Genomic DNA, 14188 nt, shown 5'->3' on the forward strand with positions numbered 1-14188 from the left:
GTTGATGTATTTGCTTCTTGGTGTGTTTGTTCGTTGGGGTATTTTGTTGGTTGTTTATTAGGTTTTGGTTTTTCTCTCTTTCTTTGGTGGGTGTTTCTTGGGTTTTTTTCTTCTTTTTCATTTGGTTGATTTTTTTCTTTTAAATCAGTTTGGTTTATCTATGGCCCAGCAGCATTATACAGCAGGCAAATAGAATGTCCCGCGTCGCGATCGTTACTATTAACTTACAAGCACAATACCATATATGTACATGTACAGTGTACTGTACATGTACATGTACATGTACATGTAAGTTGCCAAGTGGACTACGTGTACGTGACCTTCCCAAAATCAAGAATATTAGCATAAATTATTATAAATGTCCCTTCCTCCAGTTGTGATATTGAATCTACCATCCGGAGACGGATCGCATTGCATTACTGCCGCATTAAAAAAAAAACCAATCTGACTAGAGTTTTGGCACGTTAACAGGCCTAGTAGTGCGGTGGACTGTGGCTGAAGTAGGAAAGATCGTCGACTAGTTGGTCTTGCATGTATCAAAGTTCACGTTATTTTGGTGTTATGCACGTTGGCCACCGCGTATGATAATGACCATAGCTTTTAAACATCGACAGTCTGATCGGCCCATTCAGTATAGTAGCACGTAGCACGATTGCTACTTCTTAATACTAGTGAGCATTTTTGCAGCCTAGTATACTGAATTTTCCACAAGTGACAGCAATCGTGCGACTACGTTTTCGCAACTCGGAAGTCTCTGCCCAAACTGCCAGTGATTTCCGTTCTGCGGCCAACTCAGTGCCTGCGTACTTCAGACTTTCTTCCGACGTCGAGTGACGAGGGATAGGGACTCGAAAAAAAGCAGGTAATGAATTCTGGATTTATGTTAATGAGGACAGAACTAGATGCTCACAGTGCAATTATGTGAAGAGTAGGGAGCTTTTCCTCTCTTTTTGTTTGGCGACATGAGTGTAGTATGTAATGCTTGTTCATGTGATAATTCAGAAGGATGATCGGTGGTAGGGGTTAATAATATTCCCAAATGATATGGTCAGAGAATTTAGCAGGAAAATCAGTAATTGCGCCGTGATAAATACATCTATTTGTAGGAGCCAACCATGATTGGGAATGTCGAGTGTCGATGTGTGCCAAGGCTGACTTGAAGAAGATATACATGTATGCAGTAGTTCAAGTTCAAACCAGTTCATCGATAGTATTCAAAGCCCTAAAGAATAGACCTGATTTACGAGGAAACCATTTTTTTCTCTTGTTTCCTGAGTATGCGATTCCATGTCAAATTGGCCGAGTATAAATAAATGCCCGGTAATTATCACTTGTTGATTATTGGGATTGGAACAGTCGGGTACTGCTGCATTCTCTAAAGAACTGCGGCCTACGTGGTGCGACGGTATGCAGATTTCCCCATGCCATGTTCGGCTATTGAGACCACTTTTCGTCCACTTTGTCCCCTGACAAGGGCTGAACCAAAGCCAAAATTTCGTATGAGGGGCAACACTTGCCCACGCAGACAGTAAAAAGTTGGATATTTCTTTATGTGACCGACTATGGCCTTCCTAAGGGTAATAGTTAAGGCTAAACTGAGGATTTTTACGTGCTTTGGGAAGAAATGTACTAGTTTCCAAATCGCTTTTCATTTTATGTAGCCTTAGGAAGTTAGGAGCGTGACCCCTGGTGCCTCGGAAAATTAGGGTTCACCTGTGCGAAAGTATGTCGATTGTACTGTATTGAACTAAATCAACGGTTCATCAGAACAATAATATGTAGTTGATACATTCATCTACATGATCATCGTTGCAATCTATTGTCTTTAGACAGTTGAATTATACTCCTCTTCTTTATTGTTGCAATACAGATGTTTATAAAGATATCCTTCATTTCACAGATTAAATTTGGCGTAAAGCGATTATGTGACTATGGTAACCCTGTCTCATACGATGTGGATTTCCTGGTCGAATTCCTGAAATAAATTTTCATCACCACATTTGGCGACAGTTGATCTAGAATTTTTAGAATGGTTTTCCGCTTTTATGGCCTGTCAACGACTTCAGGTTTTACAGTTTTGTGAAACGCAAAATACACCTTTGTTAGAAATGTCTGGCGGTAACAAAGCAACCTCCCTGGTGATTGACAACGGTTCCGATAGTATCAAGGCCGGGGTGACTGGAGAGGACGAGCCGAAGGCTGTGTTCCCCAACGTCGTCGGAATACCGCGCCATGTAAGTCTAATAGATTGTACGTTCAGAACCCCTCCAATATCCCCTACTACTAATCCGAGGAAAGAGCAAAGTTGTAAGGAGCGACACATAAAATTGATGAAACTGAATCAATCACTCGATCATCTTGCAAGCACAATTGACCCAATTTTAATTTTTCCGTTTATTAAACAAGTGGTTACTCGGGCAGCCGCGTATTGCCTGTCTTCATTCATTTGGCCGTGTAGTCATTCAATCATAGTTTAGTCGTCCAACCAGCGTTTTTGGTGAGCAGTCACTCCGCCCCCCCCCGAAAAAAAACATCATTTAATCGGTTGATCAGTCGTCGATTTGACAGTCATAGTCAATCTTGCAGAGAGCCATCTTTACGGTCATTCTCCCATCACTCTGGGGCTACCCAGTCATTCAAGCTCAATCGGTTATTCGTAAGCATTAGAGCGGTTGTTCATTAAGTCGTTGAGCCGGATAATGCGACGACCTACATGCCAACCCACATGGGAAGATGCTGATATATGAAACCATTATAACCCACGTTTCTTGTGTTTGCACGCTTAAAGTTCCGACAAGGCATCACTCCTGATTTTTTAAGGACGTTGATAACTTCTTGAAGACCTCCCAAGACCTACAGTCACCTGTAGGCTGCTATAAATACAAGATGGCGTCCAATGACACGGAAGAGTATTGTCTCCTTAAAGAGGTTTAGTTGAAGATGACAGAAAAGTCAAACATTGGCCTAAAGCTCTTTGAATTGTGGGAATTTTAAATCTGGGTGCTTTTTCTTCATTCACCAGGCTGGCGTGGCTGGCCCAGGACAAAAGGACACCTACATCGGAGGTGAAGCCCGGCGCCTGAAAGGTGTTCTCAGCATAAGGTACCCCATTGAGCACGGTGTCGTCACAAAGTGGGACGATATGGAGAAGATCTGGCATCACACCTTCCACAACGAGCTGCACGTGGCACCGGAGGAGCACCCTGTGCTACTGACTGAAGCTCCCCTTAACCCCAAGGCCAACAGGGAAAAGATGGCACAGGTGAAAAAAGTTATTGTTACATGCAACATCACTTTGTTCTTCAAAGTCGCAAAGTGCGCCTCATTTTTGCAGTCCCGTGATATTTATTCAACCCCTGTGAGGGTTCTACCTGAGAAAAAAAGCTTTAATTTCTAGTTTATTTTGTATAATTTATTGAATTCTTTTATAATGTTTTAATTACTTTTTCACACCAACCCACCAGTGTATGTGTAAAAAAAGTTAATGTTAAATTCGATGGATCGAAGGCTGCTTACGGTTAACGTTTTGTGTCTGTGAAAAAGCAGTATAGTTTGGGGCTTAGTTTCCTACGAACAACGATTAATTTGTTAAATTGCTAAGACCAATTAATGTTCCTTCAGAACTTACAGAAGTTGATTTGTAATCTATCCATAGATCATGTTTGAGATCTTCAAAGTGCCTGCCATCTACGTGGCCATGCAGCCTGTGTTGTCACTCTACGCCTCAGGTCGAACTACGGGACTCGTGTGCGAGTTGGGTCACGGCGCTTCGCACGCGGTGCCCGTCTGCGACGGCTACGCGGTGACCGACGCCATTCTCAGTGTGGACTACAGCGGCTATGATCTGACGTGGTACCTAACGAAGATCCTTACGGAAAGCGGATACAATTTCAAAACGCGGTGTAAGTTTTTACACCACCTTCTCAGGCTAGATTTCAGCTGACTCCATCCCTAAGCATTTTCCTGCTCAGAAACATGACTTGAAAGGTGCATTGCGCAAACGTCGCAGAATATTCTTTTATCGTAGCCGATGAAACAGTCTTCCTTTTTCATTGACTACGAAGCAGGAGCTAGAACTTCATAGAGCTGCCAAGCAGGCAAATTTGTAAGCGCGAATAAGGTTTGCTCTATATCAAAAGCTGATTTCCAGCCAAGATATGACACACCTGCATATTTCCAGTAGCTGGTTCCCGCTTTGTCAAATCTGCCCACCATCTTCGGCATGAATCTTAAACTTTCGCTGATCTCCATAATTTGTTGACGCTGGACTGTACCTTTTTGTCAGTGCTTTTGGAAAAGGAATCAAACTCATTTTCAAAGATAATTCGCAGCCAATAGGACTCTTGGGACTAAGTCATTGGTTTCATGTCGATCCGAAATCACCTTTGTTTTTATTGCAGTGGATTTAGACGCCATCAGAGGCTACAAGGAGAGGTCGTGCTACATAGCGCTTGACTTCGACCAGGAGATGCAGAAGGAAATGCCCGACGTGTCCCCGGAGCACAGCTACGAGCTCAGCGACGGAGAGGTTATTACCCTGCGCAATGAGCGGTTCCGTTGCCCAGAGGCTCTCTTCCAGCCGGCGGTCCTGGCCGACGAGGAGTCCCAGCCCGGACTCCACCAGCTCGCGCACGACAGTATTGAGAAGTGCGGGGCGGAGCACACCAAGGACCTGTACGCTACCGTGGTTCTTGCTGGCGGCTCCACCCTGTTCCCCGGCTTCGCCGATAGAATGCAGAAGGAGTTGACCGCCCTGGCCCCGCCATCGACGAAGGTCAAAGTCTACGCTCCTCAGGAAAGGAAGTTCTCTGCGTGGATAGGTGGCTCTATCCTTGCCAAACAGCTCACCCTACATCAGATGTGGATCAGCAAGCAAGAATACGAAGAGTCTGGTCCAAGTATCGTGCACCGCTGTGGCGCAAAGGAAGCGAAATAGGCCAAGACGTCGATGTTTTGTGTCAAAAGAAGGACTTACAGTTTGGGGATGCTAAATTATATACTGGATGGATGCAATATTGTAATTGGATTGAATGTTGAAATCCCGATACGTTATGGGGTCACATAATTTTACAGTTGTCGTTTGGCTGACATCGCGAGAGGGTGCTTGGCAGCAGAATTGCCAACTTGCTACTGGATTGCGATGGAAGCAAAAATAAGAAACACCACTGAATTTCCTGCTTTCTCCAACCTTAAATGACAGGAACCGTACTTTCCCTACGCAGTTGTTCTTGATCACCTAACCCATCAGTTTTTCAGCTTCTGGTTTACCTTTGGTGTCATAATTTTAATTTTATTCACCGACAGTGCAGACCCAAATTTGACTTAATTAAGTCCTTCAAACTTTGATTCAAGTCAACCTGAGTGGTTTTGTTTGGCAGCTAAGCGCTGAATAGATTATCATAGAGATACACTATTTAGAAGTACCTTTCATAAATAATTCAGCCGAGAGCTGTGTAGATTTCATAGATGGATAACCTCTGAAGTATCTTTTGCCTCCTTTTAATTGTGATGTTGCAGGTTTACGTTTAGGTTTATGCCATTTCATCAATGTAATTTGACGATACAATTCCGGGGTAATTCTTTTCCTCTGTCGCTCACTCATTACTAACAGTACATCAAAGCAATATGCGTTCGGTGCCTTTTCATCGGCAACCCACGTTGTTTTTTTTATTCCATGAAGGGCGAAATCCATTAAGTTCGTTTTCTGCAGTGCTTGAATTTCATGCCTTTTAGAGGCAATGTGTGAAGTAATGAAAAACGGATCGCATTCAGACGTAGAGGATCGCCTCTCAGTCTTCCAACTGCAGTTTCGTCAAAGCAGCTAAGATGGTATGTCTATAGCATCGGCTACCGTACTAGTTCCTAGCGTTGCTTCCGAGTCCATCACACTCCCTTGACAAGTGCAGCCACAACTCCCTTCACAAGGTCAGTCCTCAGTATCTGGATGAACAATGACAAAAGAATGCTTTTGTCACAGCTCATTTGAATAGTTTGCGAATTGGCTTGGGACTGAATGACCTGTGGTGGATTTGTGATGGCTTACTCGAATACTGCGATTTCGCTGTGTCCTTCGTATCATCAAGTCCCTATTCAATTTTATCTCTGAAAGTTAAATCTTCACTATACCGTAAGTGATTTCAATAGATTGTAGCAATCGGGGACGCTATTTTAATCATAAGTTAGTATTGATGTACACATGTCCTTGCATATTTGTAGGCCCGTGATAAAAAGAATAAAATAGTGGTGAGGCAGTCAAGCATTGGGTTTGATTTGGTTCGATTTATTGCTATTCACATACAGCATGACAGAAAATGTACCAGCCAGCATAAAAATCTGTTACCACGTGGATACAAACAACACGATGACAATATTTAAAACAGTGCTTACCAGTTAACTTGCCGCCAAATACTGGTTTCTGTGTCAGAAGTCTGCCACTGCGCTATAATTAGATCCAAATGAACACTGCAAAGTAGAGCATCGTCTGAACTTTGGCCAAAGTAAAGTTAACACACTGCGACAGCATCGACAGGAGTGCAAATCACAGTGCACACGAGTGTGTCGGGTTTCCCCACTTCCTCGGATAATATGATGCTCAATGACATTGCAGATCGTTGCAGCCCGAAATAGGTATCACATAGTGTATTCGGCTGAAACATATTGTGCTTTCACTTACTGGATCCTGTTCCGCCCTGCCACACACGTCGGCTTGTTCATGTTGTCAATAGACCTCTTCATTTCCTGTGTTCATACTTTAAACTTTTTGCCGCTCTCATTTGACTTGCAAGCAATTTCAAACTGAGGACGTTCTCAAACGGAACACGTCCTCGGATGTCGAAAACAACTCCTCAGATGTCCTCAGTCTGTAAGCGAGTCTTAAGCTGTTAAATGTAAGTCTGACAAAGAAAGTAATGGTTCATCTGTTGTTACTTATACTCACATCTGCCAACCCCGCGGGGATAAAAGTCTCCACATATCACCAAATAATTATGGTCATAACTTTTTTCCAATGGGCCAATGGTTAAACATTTCATATAATCTTCACCCCTGGCATACACCACAAGCCTGTAGACTCCCATTGGCCAGACCTCAAGCACTGCAGAGTAAGAATTGTTGAAAGATCAGTGTCCCAAAGATGCCCATATGACCGGGAAATGACCTTGTAGTATAAAACATCCACCTCGCAGCTCGGAGTTATTTTGGGGGCGTCGCTACAAATGTACTTCCAAAGCAGCATAATGGAATGTAGTTAGGGAGGGGACCTGAGGGATGTATTGATTACCATAAAACAGTCGTCCAGGCCTAGCTCAGGCATGACCGAGGGCTCGGGAACTGCTGTGGGGATGATTTTCTCCGCGTGGAGAAAAGGTCCCCTTTTTGGCTTTGCGGCTCCGAGGGCTTTAGATTAAGCGACTCATGATCACTACTTCTGACTTTCCCGATTAGCATGCTATACAGTTTTTCTCGTACAGATTTGATGTCCTCAGATTTACAACTCATGAGCACTCTCAGATGGGAATTCTAAAGCCCAAGTCAACTTTTTGTAGTTCTTTGAGACCAAAACAACCATCTGCAAAGCTCTTAAAGTAAATATGAAGTCCCGTATCTCTATCTCCCACATCGGTCTACCGGACAGTGCGTTTGGACGGGAAGGATGTCGCACAGCGTTGAACCTTGACCTCGTTGGCTGTGCAAACTTAGAACTCCACTCTATATTAATTAAACCTAACAGTCCTGAATCCTCCAATTTTAACATGATTTTACACACACCCTAGTTAGTTAGGGTTAACGAAAACTCCAATCAAAGTTCCATAAAACGATCCTTCGATCCTTGAACGCGTGCACACCGAAGGACTACATTACACGGACAATCAAACTCTCAAACGAAGTGAAACTCGAAACGTAATGGAGTTTATATTGACCGTTAAATTGAACTATTTTACAGCACGAACAATGTGGTACGTGATCAAAATTTAATCAGGCCCACCAATCAGTACGATAGGATTCGTTCAGACGACGTTCAAAAATGATCCACTGTCATTCTTATATCCAGCAAGAAATGAGACCAGGGGTACCCCCCCCAACATGTCCTATCGCTTTACACACACTTGACCATTGTTACAACCCCCCCCCCATGTCTGAAAAGAATTCCTCAGATTCTAGTGACACTATGACCAACACAAAGCAGGGGGGAGTTCTCTCCGTCTCGTATATTGCTTCATATGGTCATTCTTGCAGCCCCGTCTTCCCCGTCAAGATCAATCCCGTCAGCTGTGTCATTCTCACTGATCATGCCAGTGATCGCTTAATTACCATCACTGAGACCATGACTCCTTCGGCAGAGAGAATAGAGATCTCTATCTCTTTCTACACACCCAGTCACAGTTTTGTTGGCCTACCACGATGGCTACTAAACCATGGCTGGCCGTCAAAGTGTCCAGAAATCTCAAGCAGCTGTTAAAATATCGATTAAAACAAATGCGAACAGTTTGTGGGGCAAATGTACAACTTGAGGCAAAAAAATCTACCTCCAACCAGCTCAAAGGATGAGTCCTGCAAACTTTGGCCGCCTGTGGGGTTACATTTTGCTGGCAATAATATCGTGATTGAGGGTAGGCCTGAGTATGGCCTACAGATGACCGCGGACTTACCACAGAGCTATAAATTGAAAATAATCCATGGAATTTACACAGCTCTCTACAGCACGGGAAACCAAGCGGAAATGTGAAGGCGACCCATTTTGTTTTAGATCCGTGTTTGTCTGCCGCCTCGCATGTAATTCAGGTCAACTTTCTGCTCCCCGGACTATTCCATTCCGCCATTGTTGTGTTAGCGTTGCAAACCGGAAGAGCTCTGAATGAACTGACTTTGCCCAATTGGGATACTTAACAAGCACAGAGACGCACGCAGTTGACTTGGCCAGGAGGTCGGCGAGTAGATTCCATGTGAGTATCTTGGTCATTTTCTCGTGAATACTGGTTCAATAAGGCACATACCGTAATGGCACCTATTCCACTGCTTGTTTGTTTTCGGCAGTATACGGAACTGCCACGAGGCAAAATCCCACTTGCAAAACTTCCTCTGAAAACGAAGTTCGTGGGCATGTTTTCAAAGAATCTCTACATGTTAAGCAGCATGCTCAAGTTCGACAAACCGGACGATCTGTTGGCACAATAAACATTGACCAAGGAACCCTTTTTTTCCGAGAAAGGGATATCAAAGACTGACGCAAGTTTTGTTCACGTAAAAACTCGCATGACCTCTCGACTGCAACGATATTCTAGTTTTAAATTCAAATGCTGATATCGGTCGAACTCACCTAATAGTTCTTGTACAGAATTACTCATTTGGAATGCAAACCTGTATGTTGATGTACAAATCACTGGTATCACGCCATGTTTGTTTCTTTGGTTTTTTAACGATTATGTTGATTGTTGAGTGGGTTCCAGCTTACGAGGTTAGGAATCCGTAGGACACTCGAAATACATCTAATTTCCCACCCCCCCCCGTGGGAAGCGAAAGTGAAATAAGTGTAGCGCGTATTTCAATGTACGTTCAAGTGGAGTTAGCTTTTGTATAAAAATCAACTATTGTAGCTGGACAAACAATTGTCCAAGGTCGTGTCTTGGTTATTTGGCTACGGATGGAAAGAAACATGTGCTTATGGGAGATGCAGGAAGCCGCTCGCTGGCGGTTTCCTGACAGGTGCGCGTGTTAGAGCCAGTCGCAGCCGAGTAACCCGGACACAGCCTGTGATTTCTGAGTTGTTCGCAGTTGTCGAGCGTATCCTGTACAAGGCGGAGAATGAGCTCGGTGCGTACCATCGTGATTGACTGCGGGGCCTACCAGACCCGTGTGGGGATCTCTGGCCGTGACGTGCCGGAGGAGTCCTTTCGCACCCTGGTTGGGCGTAAGAAAGAGGTAAGTATCTTCTGTGAACTATGCAGATAAACTTGTCATAACAGTATTATCAGATTGGGTCCTAAAATTTCCTTCTCAGTAGCAGTGTTGTTTTAACGTTGTTCTTATTAATGGAAATTCTACTGTAGGCCTACATGATATTTAGGTGTTTTGTGTCTCATCTTCCCTACTTGTACAGGGTTTCTCTTAAAAGTACTTGCTACAATTTAGAGGAAACTGTTGTAATACTTTTGCATGTGTTCGTTGACTTTGTTTTTCTTCAGTTAAGCGAGTTGTATTGGTTCCATTAATAATTTTCTCCACTTCTCTTTACACCATTGTCGTTGTCAATTAAGTTTAAAGAGGAACTGAGAACATTCACGTTTTTATCAAGCCTTCTAGGTTGATAAAAAATGCATTCTAAAAACCCAGAGTGTTAGAAATAAGGCTGTGTGCATAACTAAACGAATCTACCATGGCGCAGCCATGCTCCGTGTAATCAATCTCGGGAACTATTTAACCACTTCTGCCCCGTACCCTCTTCTCAACTGTATTGCCGTGGGGTGGGGGTTGGGAGAGTATGCCTTGGAGGACTCTCCAGAATATCTCAGGCAACCTTCCTAGTTGAAAAATCCTGCACCTTGATTAAAACAAGTACAAGATGGTGCCCCTCACAGGGATCAATCTCGACCAGCGAGGCGTCGGACGTCTTGATCGGGGAAGATGCTTACGAGATCCGAGACACGCTAAATCTCAGCTACCCAGTGGACAAGTACCGCTTCGCGTTCGACAACACGGAGGACCTGTGCAACATCTGGAAGTTCTCTTACCTGGACGTGCTGGGCTGCGACTCGCTGGAAGAGTGTCCCGTCCTGCTGACCGATGGCCCCCTGGAGGCGACAGAGAAGGCTAAGTCCAGGGCCAAACTCGCCGAGGTACCAACAACAAAATAACAACAAAACGACAAAAAAATAGTACCAGCGGCAAACACAACATAACAAAACAACACCAGCGGCAAAACAAATTCAACAAAAACAATACCAGCGCCAAAAACAATTCGACAAAAACAACAACATTGGCAAAAATAATATTCAACGAAAACAATACCAGAAGCAAAACAATTCAACAAAAACAATACCATTGCCACAAACAGTTCAACAAAACAACACCATTGGCAAAAACAATTCACCAAAAACAATACCAGCGGCGAAAACAATTCAACAAAAACAACACCAGAGGCAAAACACAACAAACAATAGTAGCAACAACAAACAACAACAATGAAGACAACTGCGTCAAACACAATTACAACCCCGACAACAAAGTCTTTCCTCTGTAAGAGAAATTAATTAATTAAACCAACATCTTCGGCTCATCTTAAATAATCTGGCATTCCCAAGATAGCCAAACTAAAATGGCAACAAACACTCGTTTCTGCTACCAGTGTTCTCACATCTGTTGTGAAGACATTTACGTCCATGTATTTTACATGCCTTCCTTTTATACGTTCGCACCATTTTATTTTGGTCTGTTTGCAGATCATGTTCGAGAAGTACAAAGTGCCCTCGTTCTACATGGCCCTGCAGCAATTCCTGGCCCTTATCAGCCTAGACCGAACCACGGGCCTGGTGGTGGACGTGGGAGACAGCATGGCCAGTACCGTCCCCGTCGTAGACGGCGCCGTCGTTCATGAAGCGATCGTGACCTCCGACGTGGTGGCCGGCCGACAGATGACAGATCTCTTGATGAAGTTTCTGAACGAGCGAGAGGACATCTCGATAGGTGAGTCTGAAAGATATTTTGTATTAAGGCTCAGTTCTTCCTTCTTTGTTTTTAATCACCCTTAATTTTTCACCTTTTTTAACCTATCGCAAAACAGATTGAACCATCGATTATCAAATGGGAAACAGCTTACAATGGCATTGTATTGATTGTGACCAGTAATCGGCGACGTATTGGCTCGGGGGGTAATCTGCAGTTGTCTGCTTTACTGTTTACGACCCTTCGCCGACTGAAGTGAAAAAGTTGTCACAAAGCATGGACCAAGCGCGAGTTGGTACTTGATCAATATTGTCTTGCACTTCAGCTACGCCACTGTGACGAACCTATAATGTCTTAAGAGCGAGGGTGGAGAAAAGTAACACAAACCTATCACAAAATCTCGCTCAATCTCGCCCAATCCAGCTGATCGCGAGATTGCCATGGCCATCAAGGAGAAACTGAGCTACGTGGCCTGCGACTATGAGGGAGAGTTCAAGTTTGCAGGGTCGGCGACCAAAGATTACACCTTGCCAGACGGGCAGGTAAGGTGTCAGTTCAAGTCTCATTATTTTCCCCCCCTTCGTTCGCAAGTGACTTTGTCATACATGCGCGTCGCTGACTTCACCACCATCGCCACGGACTTCATATAAAGAATCTGGACCAGTATACTGCCTTTTATCGGCACACGGATTTCATATGAAGCCACCGGCAGCCATCTTACCGTGCAGAATGCAAAGCTAACACCAAAGCTTGCTGACCATTATTAACCAAATTCGTTCGTGGCATCAGTAGTTAAAATGGCAAGCGAGCCAACCATCACCTTTGTATTTGGCACGGTAAAATGGCCATCAGCACGTGGCTTCAGTCGGTTCGAAGGCATTGTGGGTGCAGATTTCCTTAGATGGGGTCCGTGCTGATATGAGAACTCACGTCACAGGATTGATTGATGTGCTTGGATACTATTATTACCAGCGTGTATCAGTCTGAATTCGATCCAGACAATGGCCCATCGTTGCAAGGGGGGAGACACGCCCCTCATCTAGTGTTTCTCACCCAATCATCTACATTACACAGTTTTACATCTCTTGTTTAGGTTATCTCCGTCGGAACGGAGCGTTTCCGATGTACGGAGCCCCTGTTCCAACCCTCCCTCCTGGGCGCGGTGGATTCCCCAGGCCTCCACGAGATGGCCCACCGGAGCCTAGAGCTCTGCGCCGAGTCGGCCCGAGTGCCGCTCCGCGGGGCCATTGTCACCGCCGGCGGCTCCACCCTGACAACCAACCTGTCTGACCGCCTGAAGCTGGAGGCGAAGGCACTGCTAGCGGGGCACGGGGCAGAGGTACGGGTGCTGACCCCGCCCATGAGGGCGTGGTCGGCGTGGCTGGGCGGCGCCCTGTTGGCAGAGTGGGAGGGCTACCCAGAGTTGCCCGTCAGCAGGCAGGAGTACCAGGAACACGGCGCGGAGTTTGTGATAAAGAAATTCAAGAACTAATCGGGCACCAACCGCGACCTCAACTGCCTTTCCCAAACAAAGGCTTCGTTTGAGATTATGCATTCCATCTCGAGCACCACAAGCAATTTCAAACAAACATCACATCTTAAAACTACTAGCTTTGATAAAGTCGTACATCCTAGTCTCCTTTTGGCGAAACCGGGGGTGGGGTGGGAGTGGAGCTGGGGGTGGGGCTTGAGCATAACGAGCTATTTTGGGTGTAACTTCAGGTTCGAGCCCCTCCCCCCGACGAGTCCTGAGTGCGCCACTGTCTCATATCACACGAGAGGAGGTTTTAACCGAGGAAAGTGGAGCTGCATTGAGCTTTAAAGATCTCAACCACGAGATTGAACTCATTAAAGTAAAAGACGCTAAAAATGAGAAAGAAGAGGAGATTCTGGAAAAGTCACCCAGCTTCCGAAGTTGGAGTCTTTTGTACAATTTCTTACAGACACTTCTGATGTACATTTAAGAGACTATGTATTAAAGGAAAGGGTATAAAATGTCTGTGGATGCCAAATGAAAATCTTTTGTAAAAGTTAACACTGAGAAATCCGATATCCTATCAGCAAAGTATATTACGGAATGAAAGACTGTTTATATATCGTCCAGATAGTACCTACGGTTCAGTTGTATAGAAATATTATTTGACACGTTACAACAATAATAATTGTACATGTGTACGTTTTCCTACTGCATCTTATAATAAATGATGGAGTATTTTGCAGTAAATATCTCCAAAGGTTCGGTAGATCATTGGATGTTCTCTTTGTCAATGAAATCCAATTCTGTGCATTTGTTAACTGTTTGGACATTTTGAGATTTTTGTCTGTCTCTAAAAACCAGCGCCTTTTGGATTGGTTGTATTTTTTGTGAATTTACTCATGCATCCTTCTCCGTTTGTTTCATGCTTAAGAATGCCTTATAGGTCGCGGCAAAGTTACACAGCAGTTGGCTGGATGATGGAACGATACTCGTCTCTTCATCCCAGGATGTGATCGGTTTTTATCTCAGAGAGAAAATCGCAGATTTTCATCC

General features: G+C 44.4%; 3 protein-coding genes across 7 annotated transcripts in view; 2 read left to right on the forward strand and 1 right to left on the reverse strand.

The window, feature by feature from the left end:
* Positions 1-14188, reverse strand: part of LOC110982619 (uncharacterized) — a 155295-nt gene that overhangs the window by 99959 nt on the left and 41148 nt on the right. The gene's annotated exons all lie outside the window — the stretch shown is intronic.
* On the forward strand, positions 415-6256 carry LOC147796277 (actin, cytoskeletal 1A-like). 2 transcript variants are annotated; one of them, XM_087148226.1, is made up of 5 exons: positions 415-862; positions 2067-2234; positions 3023-3262; positions 3656-3902; positions 4401-6256. In XM_087148226.1, the coding sequence occupies exons 2-5, from the start codon at positions 2109-2111 to the stop codon at positions 4934-4936; spliced, it is 1149 nt and encodes a 382-aa protein (XP_087004352.1). In that variant the 5' UTR covers positions 415-862; positions 2067-2108; the 3' UTR covers positions 4937-6256. The 2 variants fall into 2 exon arrangements, with proteins under 2 accessions (XP_087004352.1, XP_087004350.1); XM_087148224.1 differs by having other exon boundaries at positions 2107-2234.
* On the forward strand, positions 8787-13882 carry LOC147796278 (uncharacterized). 3 transcript variants are annotated; one of them, XM_087148118.1, is made up of 6 exons: positions 8787-8942; positions 9747-9918; positions 10575-10832; positions 11436-11679; positions 12082-12200; positions 12752-13882. In XM_087148118.1, exons 2-6 carry the CDS (start codon positions 9802-9804, stop codon positions 13148-13150), a joined length of 1137 nt encoding a protein of 378 aa, XP_087004244.1. In that variant the 5' UTR covers positions 8787-8942; positions 9747-9801; the 3' UTR covers positions 13151-13882. The 3 variants fall into 3 exon arrangements, with proteins under 3 accessions (XP_087004244.1, XP_087004245.1, XP_087004246.1); XM_087148119.1 differs by having other exon boundaries at positions 8794-8942; positions 9772-9918; XM_087148120.1 differs by having other exon boundaries at positions 8810-8942; positions 9762-9918.

This window comes from Acanthaster planci, linkage group LG17, assembly GCF_054643075.1.
Source record: "Acanthaster planci isolate LZ-2023a linkage group LG17, COTS_SCS, whole genome shotgun sequence".
NCBI classification, from domain to species: Eukaryota; Metazoa; Echinodermata; class Asteroidea; order Valvatida; family Acanthasteridae; genus Acanthaster; species Acanthaster planci.

Coding starts and splice junctions, on each gene's coding strand:
- LOC147796277 (XM_087148226.1), top strand. CDS start 2,109: ATGTCTGGCGGTAACAAAGCAACCTCCCTGGTGATTGACAACGGTTCC. Junction 2,235..3,022: donor TCGTCGGAATACCGCGCCAT/GTAAGTCTAATA, acceptor TTCATTCACCAG/GCTGGCGTGGCTGGCCCAGG. Junction 3,903..4,400: donor ATACAATTTCAAAACGCGGT/GTAAGTTTTTAC, acceptor TTTTTATTGCAG/TGGATTTAGACGCCATCAGA.
- LOC147796278 (XM_087148118.1), top strand. CDS start 9,802: ATGAGCTCGGTGCGTACCATCGTGATTGACTGCGGGGCCTACCAGACC. Junction 9,919..10,574: donor TGGTTGGGCGTAAGAAAGAG/GTAAGTATCTTC, acceptor TGCCCCTCACAG/GGATCAATCTCGACCAGCGA. Junction 12,201..12,751: donor ACACCTTGCCAGACGGGCAG/GTAAGGTGTCAG, acceptor TCTCTTGTTTAG/GTTATCTCCGTCGGAACGGA.